The 18195-nt window shown below is 43.9% G+C and overlaps 1 protein-coding gene across 1 annotated transcript in view; it reads left to right on the top strand.

The window, feature by feature from the left end:
• The window catches only part of LOC135547862 (uncharacterized), a 33090-nt gene extending 15168 nt beyond the window's left edge, over nucleotides 1–17922 (top strand). The window contains exons 12-21 of the mRNA XM_064977085.1: nucleotides 7047–7178; nucleotides 7441–7700; nucleotides 11583–11731; nucleotides 11857–11982; nucleotides 12104–12265; nucleotides 12566–12725; nucleotides 15339–15469; nucleotides 15726–15885; nucleotides 16013–16116; nucleotides 16208–17922. Coding sequence (XP_064833157.1) covers nucleotides 7047–7178; nucleotides 7441–7700; nucleotides 11583–11731; nucleotides 11857–11982; nucleotides 12104–12265; nucleotides 12566–12725; nucleotides 15339–15469; nucleotides 15726–15885; nucleotides 16013–16116; nucleotides 16208–16311 — 1488 coding nt within the window. The 3' untranslated portion in view covers nucleotides 16312–17922. The remainder of the gene's footprint in view (nucleotides 1–7046; nucleotides 7179–7440; nucleotides 7701–11582; nucleotides 11732–11856; nucleotides 11983–12103; nucleotides 12266–12565; nucleotides 12726–15338; nucleotides 15470–15725; nucleotides 15886–16012; nucleotides 16117–16207) is intronic.
• The last annotated feature ends 273 nt before the right edge of the window (nucleotides 17923–18195 follow it).

The following is an 18195-nucleotide window of genomic DNA, read 5'->3' as shown; positions in this document are numbered from 1 at the left end:
TTTTATAAGAATGGACAGAGCCCCGGTCTTAAAAGTCAGGTAACAGCGTTTAATTCAAGAGAGCACTGGGTTTATACACATTTTTCCACAGGTTATAAATGGAAAATGACGTCAGCGTTTCCTAAATGTTCATGACACCGGTAAAACAGAAGGGGAAACAGAAGACCTGCAAAAATAATATGTTTTGTTTAAATTCCCTTGGTTCAACTGCATGGTATTTACAACTATAATGAGTCAAACAGGAAAACGCTCATCCAGAGACGGCGCTGGGGACTTTAATACAGGGAAACTTAAGTTAGTTTTATCTAATTTCTATCAGCATGTTAAGTGTGCAACCAGAGGAAAAAAATTCTAGACCACCTTTACTTCACACACAGAAATGCACACAAAGCTCGTCCACCATTTGGCAAATCTGGCCATAATTCTATCCTCCTCATTCCTGTTTACAAGCAAAAAAATTAAAGCAGGAAGCAGCAGTGACTTGGTCTATAAAACAGTGGTCAGATGGAGCAGATGCTAAACTACAGGACTGCTCTGCTACTGTAGCACAGACTGGAATATGTTCCGGGATTCTTCCGATGGTATTGAGGAGTACACAACATCAGTCACTGGCTTTATCAATAAGTGCATCGAGGACGTCGTCCCCAAAGTGACTGTACGTTCATACCCCAACCAGAAGCCATGGATTACAGGCAACATTCGCACTGAGCTAAAGGGTAGAGCTGCCGCTTTCAAGGAGCGGGATTCTAACCCAGAAGCTTATAAGAAATCCCGCTATGCCCAACGACGAACCATCAAACAGGCAAAGCGTCAATACATGACTTAGATCGAATCGAATATACATGCAATCCATCATCCAAATTGCATGATAGCCCATGACTACTGTAAGTGGCTACATGAAAATGTTCTATTTTTTTAAATCCTAAAACAACAAATTAGGCCAACCTCATTATAAATTAGGCCATTATCACAGTCAATCATGAATAGTAATAATTCTTCACATTTTACAGGTGAAAAATCCATGCTGAATGTATGCTAACCATTTGATCCCAATCAGTTTCATGAGAATATGCCTTCTGGTCTTCTTGAAAGATGTAAGGGTGACTAACCAGCTGAACTAACCAAATTTTAGAGCAGATTGAGTGAGACACAGCCACCGCACGAGAAAAAAATAATCTACATTTAAGCACAATCATCCTAAATTGTCATAAGAAATGACATGGTGTTTTTGGTATAACAGTAACCTGACATTATCATGCTATTCTATTCGGTTTGTTAAGCAGAATATGAAAGGGATTTTGTGAGACATAGCACCAGTGGCAATTTTAACATGTAAATCTTGGAGAGGCAAACAAAACATTTTTTGTTTAGATGCATGACAGCAATGCCACTACACAACACTAAACAATACATAAATTGCACTATAACGGTGGTGACAAACGGTGCTCACAAACAGTTATGGCCTACATAAAGCTGACCCAACAGCAGAGTCCCAACCGCAGTCCCAACACCTTACCACTGCTACATCTGGCTATCAGCGGAGCATTGTCTGGCAGCGAAACAGTTAATTTAGCCTCATTTACTGCCTTTAAAAAAACATAGCTGATATGGCTGACTTACTTAAACATGTGGTTTCTACTGGTAATTGAGATGTACAAACTATGGCATAAAGGGAAGACAAGCGGGTAGGAGGCAATCCGTAATTTCAATTAAGACTATGAGCGAGCAAGGACGGATGTAGTCAATATAACTATTTGTTCAGCACTTTTGAAATGAACAGTGACAGAATTCAGAACATGGGCCGTTCTTACATTATTCTTCCTGTACACCAAGTCAGAACATTGTGTTTAGGTTTTCTTCCGGTGAATGAGAGGTGGACCAATATGCAGCGTGGTTATTTCAATACATGTTTAATAAAAGATAAACACGAACAATACAAAACAAGAAACGTGCCGTGAAAACCTAAACAGCCTATTCTGGTGCAAACTAACACAGAGACAGGAACAATCACCCACGAAACACTCAAAGAATATGGCTGCCTAAATATGGTTCCCAATCAGAGACAACGATAAACACCTGCCTCTTATTGAGACCACTCCAGGCAGCCATAGACTATTCTAGACAACCCCACTAACCACAATCCCATAACCTACAAAAACCCCAAGACAAAACACACCACATAAATAACCCATGTCACACCCTGGCCTGACCAAAATAATAAAGAAAACACAAAATACTAAGACCAGGGCGTGACAGAACCCCCCCAAGGTGCGGACTCCCGGGCCGCACACCTAAACCCATAGGGGAGGGTCCGGGTGGGCGTCTGTCCACGGTGGCGGCTCCAGCGCGGGACTTGGACCCCACTCCAACAAAGTCTCAGTCCGCTTACATTGCGTCCTTAGATTGGTGACCCTCGCCGCCGACCTTGGCCTAGTAACCCTAACCAAGGGCCCCACTGGACTGAGGGGCAGCTCCGGACTGAGGTAGCTCGGGACTGAGGGATAGCTCGGGACTGAGGGGTAGCTCAGTACTGAGAGGAAGCTCAGGCAGGTAGATGGATCTGGCAGATCCTGGCTGGCTGGTGGTTCTGGCAGATCCTGGCTGGCTGGTGGTTCTGGCAGATCCTGGCTGACTGGTGGCTCTGGCCGCTCCATGCTGACTGGCTGCTCTGGCCGCTCCATGCTGACTGGCGGCTCTGGCCGCTCCATGCTGACTGGCGGCCCTGGCCGCTCCATGCTGACTGGCGGCCCCTTGCAGACTGGCTGCTCCTTGCAGACTGGCAGCTCTGGCGGCCCCTTGCAGACTGGCAGCTCTGGCGGCACCTTGCAGACTGGCAGCTCTGGGGGCCCCTTGCAGACTGGCAGCTCTGGGGGCCCCTTGCAGACTGGCAGCTCTGGCGGCCCCTTGCAGACTGGAAGCTCTGGCGGCTCCTTGCAGACTGGCAGATCTGGCGGCTTCTTGCAGACTGGCAGCTCTGGCGGCTCCTTGCAGACTGGCAGCTCCTTGCAGACTGACATCTCCTTGCAGACTGACAGCTCCTTGCAGACTGACAGCTCTGGCGGCTCCTTGCAGACTGACAGCTCTGGCAGCGCTGAACAGGCGGGAGACTCCGGCAGCGCTGTAGAGGAGGAAGGCTCTGGCAGCGCTGGACAGGCGAGGCGCACTGTAGGCCTGATGCGTGGTGCTGGCACTGGTGGTACTGGGCCGAGGACACGCACAGGAAGCTACATGTTTAAGTTTTTTAGAAACATCCGTTTAAAGGGAATACTTTAGCTCCCCTAATTCTGACACTTCTATTAAACCAGTAGGTTGCTTCCTGCACATACTCCGACTCCTTTTAGAAGCAAGAGTTATTTTATACCTCCAGCCAATCGCAATCACTCTATCGAGACATATTGCAGACTTGTGGAAAATGATGTTGGACTTCTCCTTAAGAATAAACAGGGATCCAAATCTTTCCATAATTTACCCAAGAATGAAAATCAAGCTTTGCTTGATTTACAATCTGATACGTCAGGCCTTATTCGTCCCACTGATAAGGGTGGGTCGGTTGTACTCATGGATAGGACAGCTTATGTACATGGGTGTCATAGACAGCTGCTTGGCAATATATTTTACAAGAAACTCAGAAGTGACCCCACTTCCCAATTTCAGAATACTATCTTGACTGTCCTAGATGGGTATTTAAGTTCTGGTCAGATAACCAAAAAAGAACATGCTTTTTTGGCTATTCAACACCCTAAAATTGCCACTTTCTATACTTTGCCGAAATTACACAAGAATGTTACACAGCCTCCAGGGCGCCCTATTGTAGCGGGCATTGATGCAGTAACGGCCCCTCTATCTACTTTTGTTGACTTTTTTATTAGACCACTCGCAGAACAGCTCCCCTCCTTTGTAAAGGACACCAGCAGTATGATCTCTATCATTGAATCTCTTGACCCTCTCCCTGAGAATACCTTGTTAGTTACTTTTGATATTGAGTCATTACACACTAATATCCCACACGAGGGCGGTATTGACGCTATGGAACATTTTCTCTGCAACGTGACCCTAATGACCTACCTTCCAGTGCATGCATTGTAACATTGGCTGAAATAGTACTCACACACACAACTACTTCATGTTTCTAAATGATTTCTTTATTCAGATGAAGGGTACTGCTATGGGATCCCCCATGGCTTCTAACTATGCTGATTTGTATGTGGGTTACATGGAGAAACAGTCTATTTTCAACCCACTCAAAAATGTTGTTTTCTTGCCTATTTGGAAATAGTATATTGATGATATTTTTGTTCTATGGAGGGGTGATGCAAAACAGCTCCAGGCGTTTCATGCTTTTCTTAACTCCTGTTCTGAGCATCTGAGATTTACTATGCAATCTGATACGTCAAATCAGTTTTCTTGATCTTCTGATCTTGTGTGAAGATAATGTTCTCTCCACTGATCTTTACAGGAAGCCTACTGATCGTAACAGTTTGTTGAGGGCTGATAGTTGTCACCCACTTCCCTTGAAAAATAGTTTGCCCTACAGCCAATTCTGTTGAATCAAAAGAATTTGCAAAAAACAATCCGATTTCGACAGAAATATGGCTGAGACGCAAAGAAAGTTCAAGGAGAGGGGCTACAAGAATGATCAGATTAATATTGCCATTGAGAAAATTCAAAACAAAACGAGACATGACCTCTTTCAAGGTCAGTCTCGTAAAAAGACACATTCTTGCGTTCTAACTACCCGCTATTCAAAGTCCTCTGAACAAATTAAGGGAATTGTTCACAAACATTGGCACATCCTAAAATCCAATGATAGTCTCGGTAATGTGTTTTCGGACCTTCCCTTGGTCGTATTCTCGCGGGGCAGAAATCTCAGAGACCAATTGGTAAACTCTGATTTACCACCCCAAGATATTCCTGAACAACATTTATTTGCGCCTCTACTGGATGGAAATTACAAATGTAATAGCTGTGCTCAATGCAATGGCACTTATAAATGTAGATCCTTCAAACACCCACAAACAGGGAAATCGATCCTAATAAAAGGTGTTATTACGTGCTCCACTAAGGCAGTTATTTATCTTGTAACTTGTCCTTGTGGTAAAAATTATGTAGGTAAAACAAAGCGCGAATTAAAAGTAAGTATCTCAGAGCATAATAGCACCATTAGGTGTAAAAACTTTACTTATCCAGTTGCGGCCCACTTCTTGGAGGCAGGCCACTCGATTTCGTCTCTGCGTTATATTGCCATCGAACATGTCACCCTCCCTAGGAGAGGGGGTTACCTTGATAATTTATTGTTAAAACGAGAGGCTGCCTGGATCTTTAATTTAAAGACCCTTGCGCCCTTCGGTCTCAACGTAGACTTTGATCTTAAGCCATTTTTGTGATTATTGTGACTTTGCCATTGTAATTGTTTGTAAACTTTTGTAGTCAAATGAATCTATGATCGTATGCTATCCATTTGTTTGTACGCTGTTCTTTGTATGACATTTTAATATTTGATTATTAACCAATGATATTAGGCCACTCTTGGCAATGATTACAGACACCTGTGTCTTTTGACACTATATAAACAAGTAATTCCGCAGTGTTTGTGATTATACCCTGATGAAGACAGCTTGGCTGTCGAAACGTTGGTATTACATTTTTGCATCTGAGCTCCTAGAGTGTGCAGCACTCTTTTATTTTCAAGCAAACTAACACAGAGACAGGAACAATCACCCACGAAACACTCAAAGAATATGGCTGCCTAAATATGGTTCCCAATCAGAGACAATGATAAACACCTGCCTCTGATTGAGAACCACTCCAGGCAGCCATAGACTATTCTAGACAACCCCACTAACCACAATCCCACGACCTACAAAAACCCCAAGACAAAACACACCACATAAATAACCCATGTCACACCCTGGCCTAACCAAAATAATAAAGAAAACACAAAATACTAAGACCAGGGCGTGACACATTGGATGAATAAAGGGGACATATACACAGATGATGACAGCTCTTCCAATATTTAATAATGACTGTCAAGTGTCAGTGTAATGCGGGTAGGACAAAGTCAGGCGCAGGACACAGAACTGAGTAAAAACTTACTTTACTCTGAAAAATCACAAACTAGTTCCATACAGGGAAAAATATTCCAGCTCGACACAAAAGAACGACCCCTTTATACACCTGTTTTATACACCTGTCAGCAACGGGTGTGACTGAAATAGCCAAATCCACTCATTTGAAGCATCCACATACTTTTGGCCATGTAGTGTATGTCTGGTAGAATGATGAAATAGTATTAATACATTTATCAAAGTAACGTTTTTAATGAAAATATGTCAATCATTGTTTGAATATGTTGGTAATATGTTGTATAAAAGTGATAATGCCCTCAATGCCAGCGTTTGGACGATTTATTAGCATGGTTTGCCGGCCAATATATCCTCCAAACTCCGTCCTCTCGGCGTGTTATCACTAAACTAAGAGTTCTGCATAATATGCATATTGTGATCATTGCAAATCATCTCTTTCACAAAACAAAGAATTGTATTCAATTAAAAAACTATATTTTCAGATGCCATATTTATCTAGGATGCAGTTAATCAGAGTACATATTTTTTCTGCATGTTTCAATAAAGTAGCTGATGTGCCATTTGTGGCCTGACAATGAGTGAGGCATCACAAACCAGATATGACAGCCTCACAAGGAGAAGCCCCATGTTTGCATACTTTCTCTTCCTTGCATTAACAAAGCCAATCCAAATCTTCCCCCAGATCAACAGCACCTGGCCTGTCCTCCCCCTCCTTCTCCTCCCACGTCATTGATAACAATCCCTAATTTCCTGAATAGGACCTGCTCAGACAGAGTCTGGAATGCTGTCGTGCTCAATCATGCATGCAGTGCCAGGGCCCTTTGGATACCCTAAACAATTTTTGGGAAATGAGAAACAATCTATCATCACACCCATTCTAATGTGTGGTGCCTGGGATCTGGGCTATATAAGGAGAGGTGCAGAGGGCTTAGGGCAGTCAGACTTTCTCCTCTGCAGTAGAAGGTTACATTCATGGGACGATCAGTTTTTACTGTGTTACAGACAGTGGCTGCTTTTGCTATTTGTATAGCAGCCCCTACTACAAGTCAAGATGTCACTCTGTCTTCAGATGACCTACAGGCCAAAGCTAAGGTAAACTATTGCTAATTACTGTAGTTCTATATGTGTGTGTATTATTTAATATTTACATATAGTGTACATATTTATCATTGAATGTTACGTTGTTTCTTTGACAACACAATGGAATGTACCAATTGAAACAAACAGTACAGAGATAAACTACCCACGGTTTGGTTGATGGACAATTGTGCATCAACCAAACCTTTAAACTGTACTTGGCCACGGACCACTAACTGTCCATTTTTACAAGATTGACAGTTAGCTCTCTGTACAGGCCTATCTATCCCAGTTTTACTCGGTTGCTGGCTCCACCAACTCCATCATGTCCAGGCGAGTGATGATGGATACCCCAGTGGACTCATTTGAGAGAGACCTGAGGAGCATGCAGGACTTCTTTGGGTTGGAGGTGACAGGCAGGCTGGACTCGAACACCCTGGAGGTGATGGCCAAGCCCCGATGTGGGGTCACAGACGTGGCCCGCTACGGACACTTCCAGGGCAAGCCCCGCTGGAAGCAGAGCATCATCACTTACAGGTAGCCTAGATACCGGACAGAGACTTCAGAAATTACCAATTGAGTACAAACTACTTGAATCAACTTTGTTTCCACATCATAAAAAAACATAACGTTTTTTAAATGTTTTATATCAATGTGTTCGTGATGATGTTGAATCAACATGGAAATCTGAAAGGATTTTTTAAAAGTCAGCAATGTTAAGACATTTCTGGAAGTTTGTATTTTTTCACCTAAGCTTTAACCTAAATCCTACATGGTTCAAATGTTGTTGATTTCAAATCAAATCAAAATTTATTTGTCACATGCGCCAGGTTTAGACCTTACAGTGAAATGCTTACTTACAAGCCCTTAACCAACAATGAATTTAAGAAAAATAGATATGTAAAAAATAAATAAACAGAGAGTAGCAGCAGTGTAAAAGAGGGGTGGGGGTGGGGGGGGGGGGGGAGTACAACGCAAATAGTCTGGGTAGCCATTTGATTTGCTGTTCAAGAGTCTTATGGTTTGGAGGTAGAAGCTGTTAAGAAACTTTTTGGACCTAGACTTGGTGCTTCGGTACAACTTGCCTTGCAAATCTTTTCAGTCTCCTGAGTGGGAATAGGTTTTGTCGTGCCTTCTTTACGACTGTCTTGGTGTGCTTGGACCATGATAGTTTGTTGGGGATGTGGACACCAAGGAAGTTGAAGCTCTCAACCTGCTCCACTACAGCCCCGTCGATGTTAATGGGGGCGTGCTAGGTCCTCCTTTTTCTGTAGACCACAATCATCTCCTTTGTCTTGATCATGTTGAGGGAGCGATTGTATCCTGGTACCACATGGCCAGATCTCTGATCTCCTCACTATAGGCTGTCTCATCTTTGTCGGTGATCAGACCTACCACTGTTGTGTCGTCGGCAAACTTAATGATAGTGCTGGAGTCATGCTTGGCCATGCAGTCATGGGTGAACAGGGAGTACAGGAGGGGACTGAGCACGCACCCCTGAGGGGCCCCGTGTTGAGGATCAGTGTTGCAGATGTGTTGTTACCTACCCTTACCACCTGTGGGTGTGTCCAGTTGCAGAGGGAGGTGTTAAGTCCCAGGGTCCTTAGCTTAGTGAAGAGCTTTGTGGGCACTATGGTGTTGTATGCTGAGCTGTAGTCAATGAATAGCATTCTAATGTAGGTGTTCCATTTGTCCAGATGGGAAAGGGTAGTGTGGAATGCAATAGAGATTGCATCATCTATGGATCTGTTAGGGCGGTATGCAAATTGGAGTGGGTCTAGGGTTTCTGGGATAATAGTGTTGATGTGAGCCATGACCAGCCTTTGAAAGCACTTTATGGCTACAGACATGAGTGCTACGGGTCGGTCGTCATTTAGGCAGGTTACCTTAGTGTTCTTGGACACAGGGTCTATAGTGGTCTGCTTGAAACATGTTGGTATTACAGACTCAGTCAGGGACAGGTTGAAAATGTCAGTGAAAACACTTGCCAGTTTGTCAGCGCAAGCTCGCAGTCCTGGTTATCCGAAAGGAAATGCTTTGGCATTTGTGGAAATGTTAAAGGAATGTAGGAGAATATAACACAATAGATCTGGTAAAAGATCATATAAAAAATATATATATATTTTGTATTTTTTTTGTACCATCTTTGAAATGCAAGAGAAAGGCCATAATGTATTATTCCAGCCCAGCTGCAATTTATATTTTGGCCACTAGATGGCAGCAGTGTATGCTCAAAGCTTTAGACTGATCCAATGAACCATTGTATTTCTGCTCAAAATGTTGTATCAAGACTCCCCAAATATGCCTATTTTGTTTATTAATAACTTTATGTTCAAAATTGTGCACTCTCCTCAAGCAATAGCATGGTATTCTTTCACTGTAATAGCTACTGTAAATTGGACAATGCAGTTAGATTAACAAGAATGTAAGCTTCATGCCAATTTAAGATATGTCTATGTCCTGGGAATTTTTCTTGTTACTTACAACCTCATGCTAATCACATTAGCCTACGTTAGATCATCCATCCCGTGGAAGGGACACCGATCCCAAAGAAGGTTAAGGTCTTACTCATATTGGCTGCGGCGAGTATGATCATCTGGAACAGCTAATGCACTCATGCATGTTTCAGTGATCCTTGCCTTGAAGCAAGCATAGAAGTTATTTAGCTCATCTGGTAGGCTTGTGTCACTGGGCAGCTCTTGGCTCTAATAGTTTGCAAGCCCTGCCACATCCGACGAGCGTCGTAGCCGGTGTAGTACGATTCGATCTTAGTCCTGTATTGATGCTTTGCCTGTTTGATGGTTTGTCGGAAGGCATAGCGGGATTTCTTATAAGCTTCCGGGTTAGAGTCCCACTCCTTGAAAGCGGCAGCTCAGCCCTTTAGCTCAGTACGAATGTTCCCTGTAATCCATGGCTTCTGGTTGGGGTATATACGTACAGTCACTGTGGGGACGATGTCCTCAATGCACTTATTAATAAAGCCAGTGACTGATGTGGTGTACTCCTCAATGCCATCGGAAGAATCCCGGAACATATTCCAGTCTGTGCTAGCAAAACAGTCCTGTAGTTTAGCATCTGCTTCATCTGACCTCTTTATAGACCAAGTCACTGGTGCTTCCTGCTTTAATTTGGTCAGATTTGCCAAATGGAGGGCGAGGGAGAGCTTTGTACGCGTCTCTGTGTGTGGATTAAAGGTGGTCTAGAATCTTTCTCTCTCTGGGTGCACATTTAACATGCTGATAGAAATGAGCTAAAACTGATTTAAGTTTCCCTGCATTAAAGTCCCCAACCACTAGGAGTGCCGCCTCTGGATGAGTCTTTTCCTGTTTGCTTATGGCGGTATACAGCTCATTGAGTGCGGTTTTAGTGCCAGCATCGGTCTGTGGTAGTATGTAGACAGCTACGAAAAATACAGATGAAAACTCTCTAGGTAGATAATGTGGTCTACAGCTTATCATGAGATACTCTACCTCACGTGAGCAAAACCTCGAGACTGCCTTAGATATCGTACACCAGCTGTTGTTTACATATATGCATAGGCCCCTGCCCCATGTCTTACCAGAGGCTGCTGTTCTATCCTGCCGATAGAGTGTATAACCTGCCAGCTGTATGTTCTCAATGTTGTTGTTCAGCCACGACTTGGTGAACCATAAGATATTAGAGTTTGTAATGTCCTGTTGGTAGGATATACGTGCTTTCAGTTACTCCCATTTATTTTCCAGCGATTGAACGTTAGCTAGCAGGACGATGGCAGATTTTTGCAGATTCTTTTGCGAAATTTCCATTTCCGTCTCCAGCGAATGATGGGGATCTGGGCCTGGTAGGGTGTTCCCCTGCAGCACCATCATATTATCCTTTCGACATACGCCTAGTTTCCTGAATCGGGTCACATTTCAGTGACCTTTTATTGTCCCCGGCACAAGGTGCACCTGTGTAATGATCATGCTTTTTAGTCAGCTTCTTGATATACCACACTGGATGGATTATCTTGGCAAAGGAGGAATGCTCACGACCAGGGATGTAAACAAATTTGTTAAACATTTGAGAGAAATAAGCTTTTTGTGCATATGGATTTTTTTTCAGCTCATGAAACAACACTTTACATGTTGCGTTAAAATTGTTTGGTTTTTATTCAGTAGACATATGAGCACCGGTGGAATTAGAAAGAAACTGTTACACCAAATCCACACGGTTACACCAAATCCACCTATAGATATTGGTCTCGAAAATGGGGATCGGTATATTCCTACACTACTAAACAGAAGTGTGCTAAGATTTTCAAAACATAGCAACATAATTGGATTTGCAAGTTATGACACATGGCAAACAAACAGGATGATGAAAAGCCACAACAAGTACATGATGGGTATTCGGATAACCAATACATAATACGATAGTTTCTCCTATTTATTTTCCCAGAATTACTGAGTACACGTATGACCTGAGTCGGCGTGAGGTGGACTCCACCATCGCCCAGGCCTTCAAGCTCTACAGCGACATCATCCCACTGGACTTCAAGCAGATCTACAGTGACACCGCTGACATCATGATCCTGTTTGGAGCCAAATGTGAGTTCTGTTCAGTCACTCCCGTTCAGAGATAGAGTTGATATGTTGAACCACAAGCATGTTTTGTATTTGTTAATTTAAGAGCAATTGTATTAAGAATACTGTTTCTTCCCTTTTTAAACCAGACCACGGTGACTTCTACCCCTTCGATGGGCCGAATGGTGTCTTGGCCCATGCAAACTCTCCAGGAGAAGGCGAAGGTGGTGACACACACTTTGATGAAGATGAGTCTTGGACTCTGAGCCAGAGAGGTACAGGATCAAAGAAACATCACCAATAAACCCTACAGTTGCTGTACTAAAATACTTCAAATCAATTCTGACAGTACCGTCATAGTTTTTACCTAAGCATCTCTCTCTGACTCTACAACAGGGATAAACCTGCTTCTGGTGGCGGCCCATGAGTTTGGCCATGCTCTTGGATTGGCCCACTCACGAGACAGCTCAGCTCTGATGTACCCCACATATCACTTTGTGAACACAAAAGGATACAGGCTACCTGCAGACGACAGGCGGGGAGTACAGGCCTTGTACGGTGAGTGAGTGTTCAGCCCACTGTGAGAAGGTGGCGACAATTAAACATTAAACGGCTACATCAGGGCCCGTATTCATAAATTGTCTCAGAGTAGGAGTGCTTTTCTAGAATCTGGTCCCCCCCCTCTTATTTATTCTTAAAGAGAAAACGGATCCTTTATCACCTCTTCTACTCAGAGACACTTCGTGAATATGGGCCCTGAACCTCACAGGGAAAATGGTACTGTGTATTAACAGAATATCTATCTTCATAACCTAATATTTAATGTAGTCATTGAAACATTACTCTTCAATTTGTAAGGTGTCCGGACAACACCAGGTCAGCCGGAACCAACAAGACCCAAGCCTAAACCAAAGCCCAAACCAGAACCTAGACCAAACCCTCCAGAAAGATGCAACAGGAACCTTGTCTTTGATGCTGCCAGTACCATTCGGAATGAGCTGTACTTCTTCAAAGATGGGTGAGACGAACACACACTAACATTCTTTCAATAAGTTTTCAAAGGGAAGGGTACACTGCCGCTACCTTGCTTTCCAACCAAGGTGCATGAATTGAGGAGCAAACTTTGTTTTCGTGTTACAATCCTGTGTATATTTTGAGGACCACAATGGAAATACGTTTTAAAACTTTTGTGTTATCCTTGATTAATTTACAGGCATTGTACGATATCCACATGTGTGGTTGTATTGGGCCCCGGGCAGCCGAGCGGAAATGGAGGAAAACTCGCCTCCCTGCGGACCTGGCATCCTTTCACTCCCTCCTCTCTACATTTTCCTCCTCTGTCTCTGCTGCTAAAGCCACTTTCTACCACTCTAAATTCCAAGCATCTGCCTCTAACCCTAGGAAGCTCTTTGCCACCTTCTCCTCCCTCCTGAATCCTCCTCCCCCTCCCCCCCTCCTCCCTCTCTGCAGATGACTTTGTCAACCATTTTGAAAAGAAGGTCGACGACATCCGATCCTCGTTTGCTAAGTCAAACGACACCGCTGGTTCTGCTCACACTGCCCTACCCTGTGCTCTGACCTCTTTCTCCCCTCTCTCTCCAGATGAAATCTCGCTTCTTGTGACGGCCGGCCGCGCAACAACCTGCCCGCTTGACCCTATCCCCTCCTCTCTTTCTCCAGACCATTTCCGGAGACCTTCTCCCTTACCTCACCTCGCTCATCAACTCATCCCTGACCGCTGGCTACGTCCCTTCCGTCTTCAAGAGAGCGAGAGTTGCACCCCTTCTGAAAAAACCTACACTCGATCCCTCCGATGTCAACAACTACAGACCAGTATCCCTTCTTTCTTTTCTCTCCAAAACTCTTGAACGTGCCGTCCTTGGCCAGCTCTCCCGCTATCTCTCTCAGAATGACCTTCTTGATCCAAATCAGTCAGGTTTCAAGACTAGTCATTCAACTGAGACTGCTCTTCTCTGTATCACGGAGGTGCTCCGCACTGCTAAAGCTAACTCTCTCTCCTCTGCTCTCATCCTTCTAGACCTATCGGCTGCCTTCGATACTGTGAACCATCAGATCCTCCTCTCCACCCTCTCCGAGTTGTTCATCTCCGGCGCGGCCCACGCTTGGATTGCGTCCTACCTGACAGGTCGCTCCTACCAGGTGGCGTGGCGAGAATCTGTCTCCTCACCATGCGCTCTCACCACTGGTGTCCCCCAGGGCTCTGTTCTAGGCCCTCTCCTATTCTCGCTATACACCAAGTCACTTGGCTCTGTCATAAGCTCACATGGTCTCTCCTATCATTGCTATGCAGACGACACACAATTAATCTTATCCTTTCCCCCTTCTGATGACCAGGTGGCGAATCGCATCTCTGCATGTCTGGCAGACATATCAGTGTGGATGACGGATCACCACCTCAAGCTGAACCTCGGCAAGACGGAGCTGCTCTTCCTCCCGGGGAAGGACTGCCCGTTCCATGATCTCGCCATCACGGTTGACAACTCCATTGTGTCCTCCTCCCAGAGCGCTAAGAACCTTGGCGTGATCCTGGACAACACCCTGTCGTTCTCAACTAACATCAAGGCGGTGGCCCGTTCCTGTAGGTTCATGCTCTACAACATCCGCAGAGTACGACCCTGCCTCACACAGGAAGCGGCGCAGGTCCTAATCCAGGCACTTGTCATCTCCCGTCTGGATTACTGCAACTTGCTGTTGGCTGGGCTCCCTGCCTGTGCCATTAAACCCCTACAACTCATCCAGAACACCGCAGCCCGTCTGGTGTTCAACCTTCCCAAGTTCTCTCACGTCACCCCGCTCCTCCGCTCTCTCCACTGGCTTCCAGTTGAAGCTCGCATCCGCTACAAGACCATGGTGCTTGCCTACGGAGCTGTGAGGGGAACGGCACCGCAGTACCTCCAGGCTCTGATCAAGCCCTACACCCAAACAAGGGCACTGCGTTCATCCACCTCCGGCCTGCTCGCCTCCCTACCACTGAGGAAGTACAGTTCCCGCTCAGCCCAGTCAAAACTGTTCGCTGCTCTGGCCCCCCAATGGTGGAACAAACTCCCTCACGACGCCAGGACAGCGGAGTCAATCACCACCTTCCGGAGACACCTGAAACCCCACCTCTTTAAGGAATACCTAGGATAGGATAAAGTAATCCTTCTCACCCCCCCTTAAATGATTTAGATGCACTATTGTAAAGTGGCTGTTCCACTGGATGTCATAAGGTGAATTCACCAATTTGTAAGTCGCTCTGGATAAGAGCGTCTGCCAAATGACTTAAATGTAAATGTAATGTAAATGTGTTGTCTTTAAAAATGGGCAAATAAATAGATACAAATTTAAACCCGTGGTAAGAAGGAGATTCAGGAACACTTGGAGGACAATGAAATTAAATAAAAAAGCTTATTTATTACAACAAGTAGAACATGTTTTTTTATATAGTTTTACAAGTTTAATCAATTTCTTAGTATCAAGCTGTAAGCACAATTTCTTTTGAAATGTAGATACTTCATAGAAAGTGCTGTTGTATATATCATAAAATGTGCAAGGAATCTTCCTATTGTTGCAATGCAAGCAAGCAAAGTTTTGTCAAAATCCTGAAACACATTTTCGGTTTGTTTATCAGGTATTACTGGAAGAAGAGTGGCTATTGGAATGGAGTAATGACGAAGACAGTGAAGGGAACCTGGCCTAGCATTAGCCATGTTGATGCTGCATATGAATACAAGGGTCGAGACATCGCCTTACTATTTGAAGGTACAGCATTAACCTATGCTAGGCCCAGCCCAAGTTGCCCGACCCAGTAATCCAACAAGTGCAATGTTAATTCCCTAGGTACTCAATTATCTGGCACTGGTTTGAGTGGGAATGATAGAGAACCTGCTCTCTCCCATATCTGTAATATACACTGAGTATACCAAACATTCCTAATATTGAGTTGCACCCCCCTCAAACGTTTTGGATACTCAGTGTGTAACGATCCTAATCTTTTCTCCAACATTTCTTCTAACAGGAAGAAGGTACTGGGGCACCAGAGGCCTTACCGTCCTATCAGGTTATCCCAAATCCATCTACAACTTTGGCTTCCCCTCATACGTGACCAAGATAGACTCTGCAGTTCATGTGGCATCCACAGGGAAAACTCTATTCTTTGTGAGAAACAAATACTGGAGGTGTGTGACAGTCAGACACTAAATGTGGCTAAATATCTTATTAACTAATGGTCTCCTGTTGTATTCAAACTCATATTGAAACCAAATGTACTGCAGTATCCTAAATGTGTCCCGATCTATACCACAGCTTCAATGAAAGGATGAGCATAATGGACCGTGGCTACCCCAGAAGCATCTCCCAGGATTTCCATGGTATTGGCAGGAAAGTTGATGCTGCTTTTGAAAACCATGGTAGGTGGTAGTGACACTGCAAACACAATACAATCAACCTACCTCAAGCCTTGACATGTTGCTAATACATCTTCTGTGTTTTCTCCTTCAGGTTACCTGTACTTTTCAGATGGCCCCAGGCAAACCGAATACCACTATCCATCAAAGAAGGTGAACCGTGTCTTGTTGAACTATGGATGGCTGGACTGCTACTAAAAAGAGAATCATTAATAATTTTCAGCTGTACAAAGTGTTTATGTTGTCATCAAGAGCTATGACTACACCCAATTAGCAATATAGTATTTTTCTAGATATATGCACTTTCAAAGATGACTTTACTGATACCAGTTTTGGAACAAGTGCTCAATTTGATCAGAGAACATTATCATGATGAGACCCAGATGCGGAAACAGGAGGCAGATGGTTGAAGTCTTATAATGTTTAATAATCTAAAAGGTGTAGGCAAGAGAATGGTCATGGACAGGCAAAAGGTCAAAACCAGGAGTCCAGGAGGTACAGAGTGGCAGAAAGGCTCATGGCCAAGGCAGGCAGAATGGTCCGGTAGGTGGATACAGAGTCTAGAACAGGCAAGGGTCAAAACCAGGAGGACTAGAAAAAAGAGAATCGCAAAGGCAGGCGTACAGTGAAAAAAAAACACGGGTTTTCTTGGAACATAGAAGACGAACTGGCACAGAAAACACAGGGATAAATACATTTGGGAAAACAAGAGACACCTGGAGGGGGTGGAGACAATAACGAGGACAGGTGAAACTGATCAGGGTGTGACAACATGTCTGAATTTATTAAAATATGTTGAAAATATCTTTCCACAACTTGGGAGTGCATGGAGTTTATTGAGGAATATGTGACAGACACAGTCTATTTCATATATTCATAGTGCATTTGCTATGAACAATTGTTATAGGAAATTATGGGAAATTACTATCCTTCCTTGCAGAGGATTTGAATGGGTGAGGGAAGCCTAGATATAGAACATTTCACATTAATTTAAACTATGTCACTACGTCATTAAAACTATCATGTATTTTTTTACTGAAAGATACTGTTGTAAACAGGCCTTCAGGCAGGGAATCTACAACAGTTTGTAAAATGATGGATGCATTCAAACTAGAATTTCTGTCTATGGCGCTTCCTCACTCTCCAACCCATGGAAGTATAATACATGTGCTTGACTTGTGGAGCAAACTGACATGAATAGAACATTTAGCAACTCTTAATTGCTTCATTATTGATGTTAAACCAACAAGTTTAGTCCAACCGGCCTTTGGCCTTCCTAAGGGTCTTTACTGACTGACTTATGAAAGAGAATTTTATATGTTTTCAAAATGGGACCAATCTCAATATTGCCAATCTATTGGTCAGTTCAAAAACCCATTGCCCAGATTTTTGATCCTTCATGTCTGTTGTAAACCCTGATGGGGGCCCAAAGGTGTTGATAGCCTAACAATGAAGAAAACAATTTTATCTAGGCCCTACTTCCACTGTCTTCGAGTTGCTGAATTTTCTTCACTGCTGTCTATAGTTGGGAAGAACTTTTGATAGCTTTTGATAAACATTCGGATGAGGATTGTAACTCTTTGAGCGGAGTGGCAGGTTCAAGATCATCTCTCTCGGGGGCCAAGGAGCTGTGACTTGTCCATAACTCTGCACAGATCATTCAGGGCACGTTTTTTGATCCCCACCTGGTTAGCTAAAAAAAATACAAATTATAATATTTTTTGTTGTTGCCTGTTTTGCATGTTATTTTGGCATTAATATGTGTGTCACACATCAGTTTGCAAACGATAAAGCCGCATACAAACATGGTCTCTGTTTTGCTTTCTTGAGTAAGGCAGCTCCAAAATGCAGGTGTTTCAGCCTAGCTTAGTGCTCTCTGTGGTGGTGGGGCAGCCAGCAGAAAATACAGAGTGTAGGGGTTGGTAATGTTCTCTAGCTGCGCCGTAATTGGCTCAGTGTTCTGTCACTCATGGGGACACTACGTTTTGAATGGTCATCCAACTCAAAATTCCAAGTCGGGAACTTGGGCCTCTTTCTAGAGCTCCGACGTGAAGATCACTGACGTCATGATTTCAACCTTGT

This window comes from Oncorhynchus masou, chromosome 11, assembly GCF_036934945.1.
Source record: "Oncorhynchus masou masou isolate Uvic2021 chromosome 11, UVic_Omas_1.1, whole genome shotgun sequence".
Classification (NCBI taxonomy): domain Eukaryota; kingdom Metazoa; phylum Chordata; class Actinopteri; order Salmoniformes; family Salmonidae; genus Oncorhynchus; species Oncorhynchus masou.
This window is presented reverse-complemented; position numbering and strand designations above follow the sequence as displayed.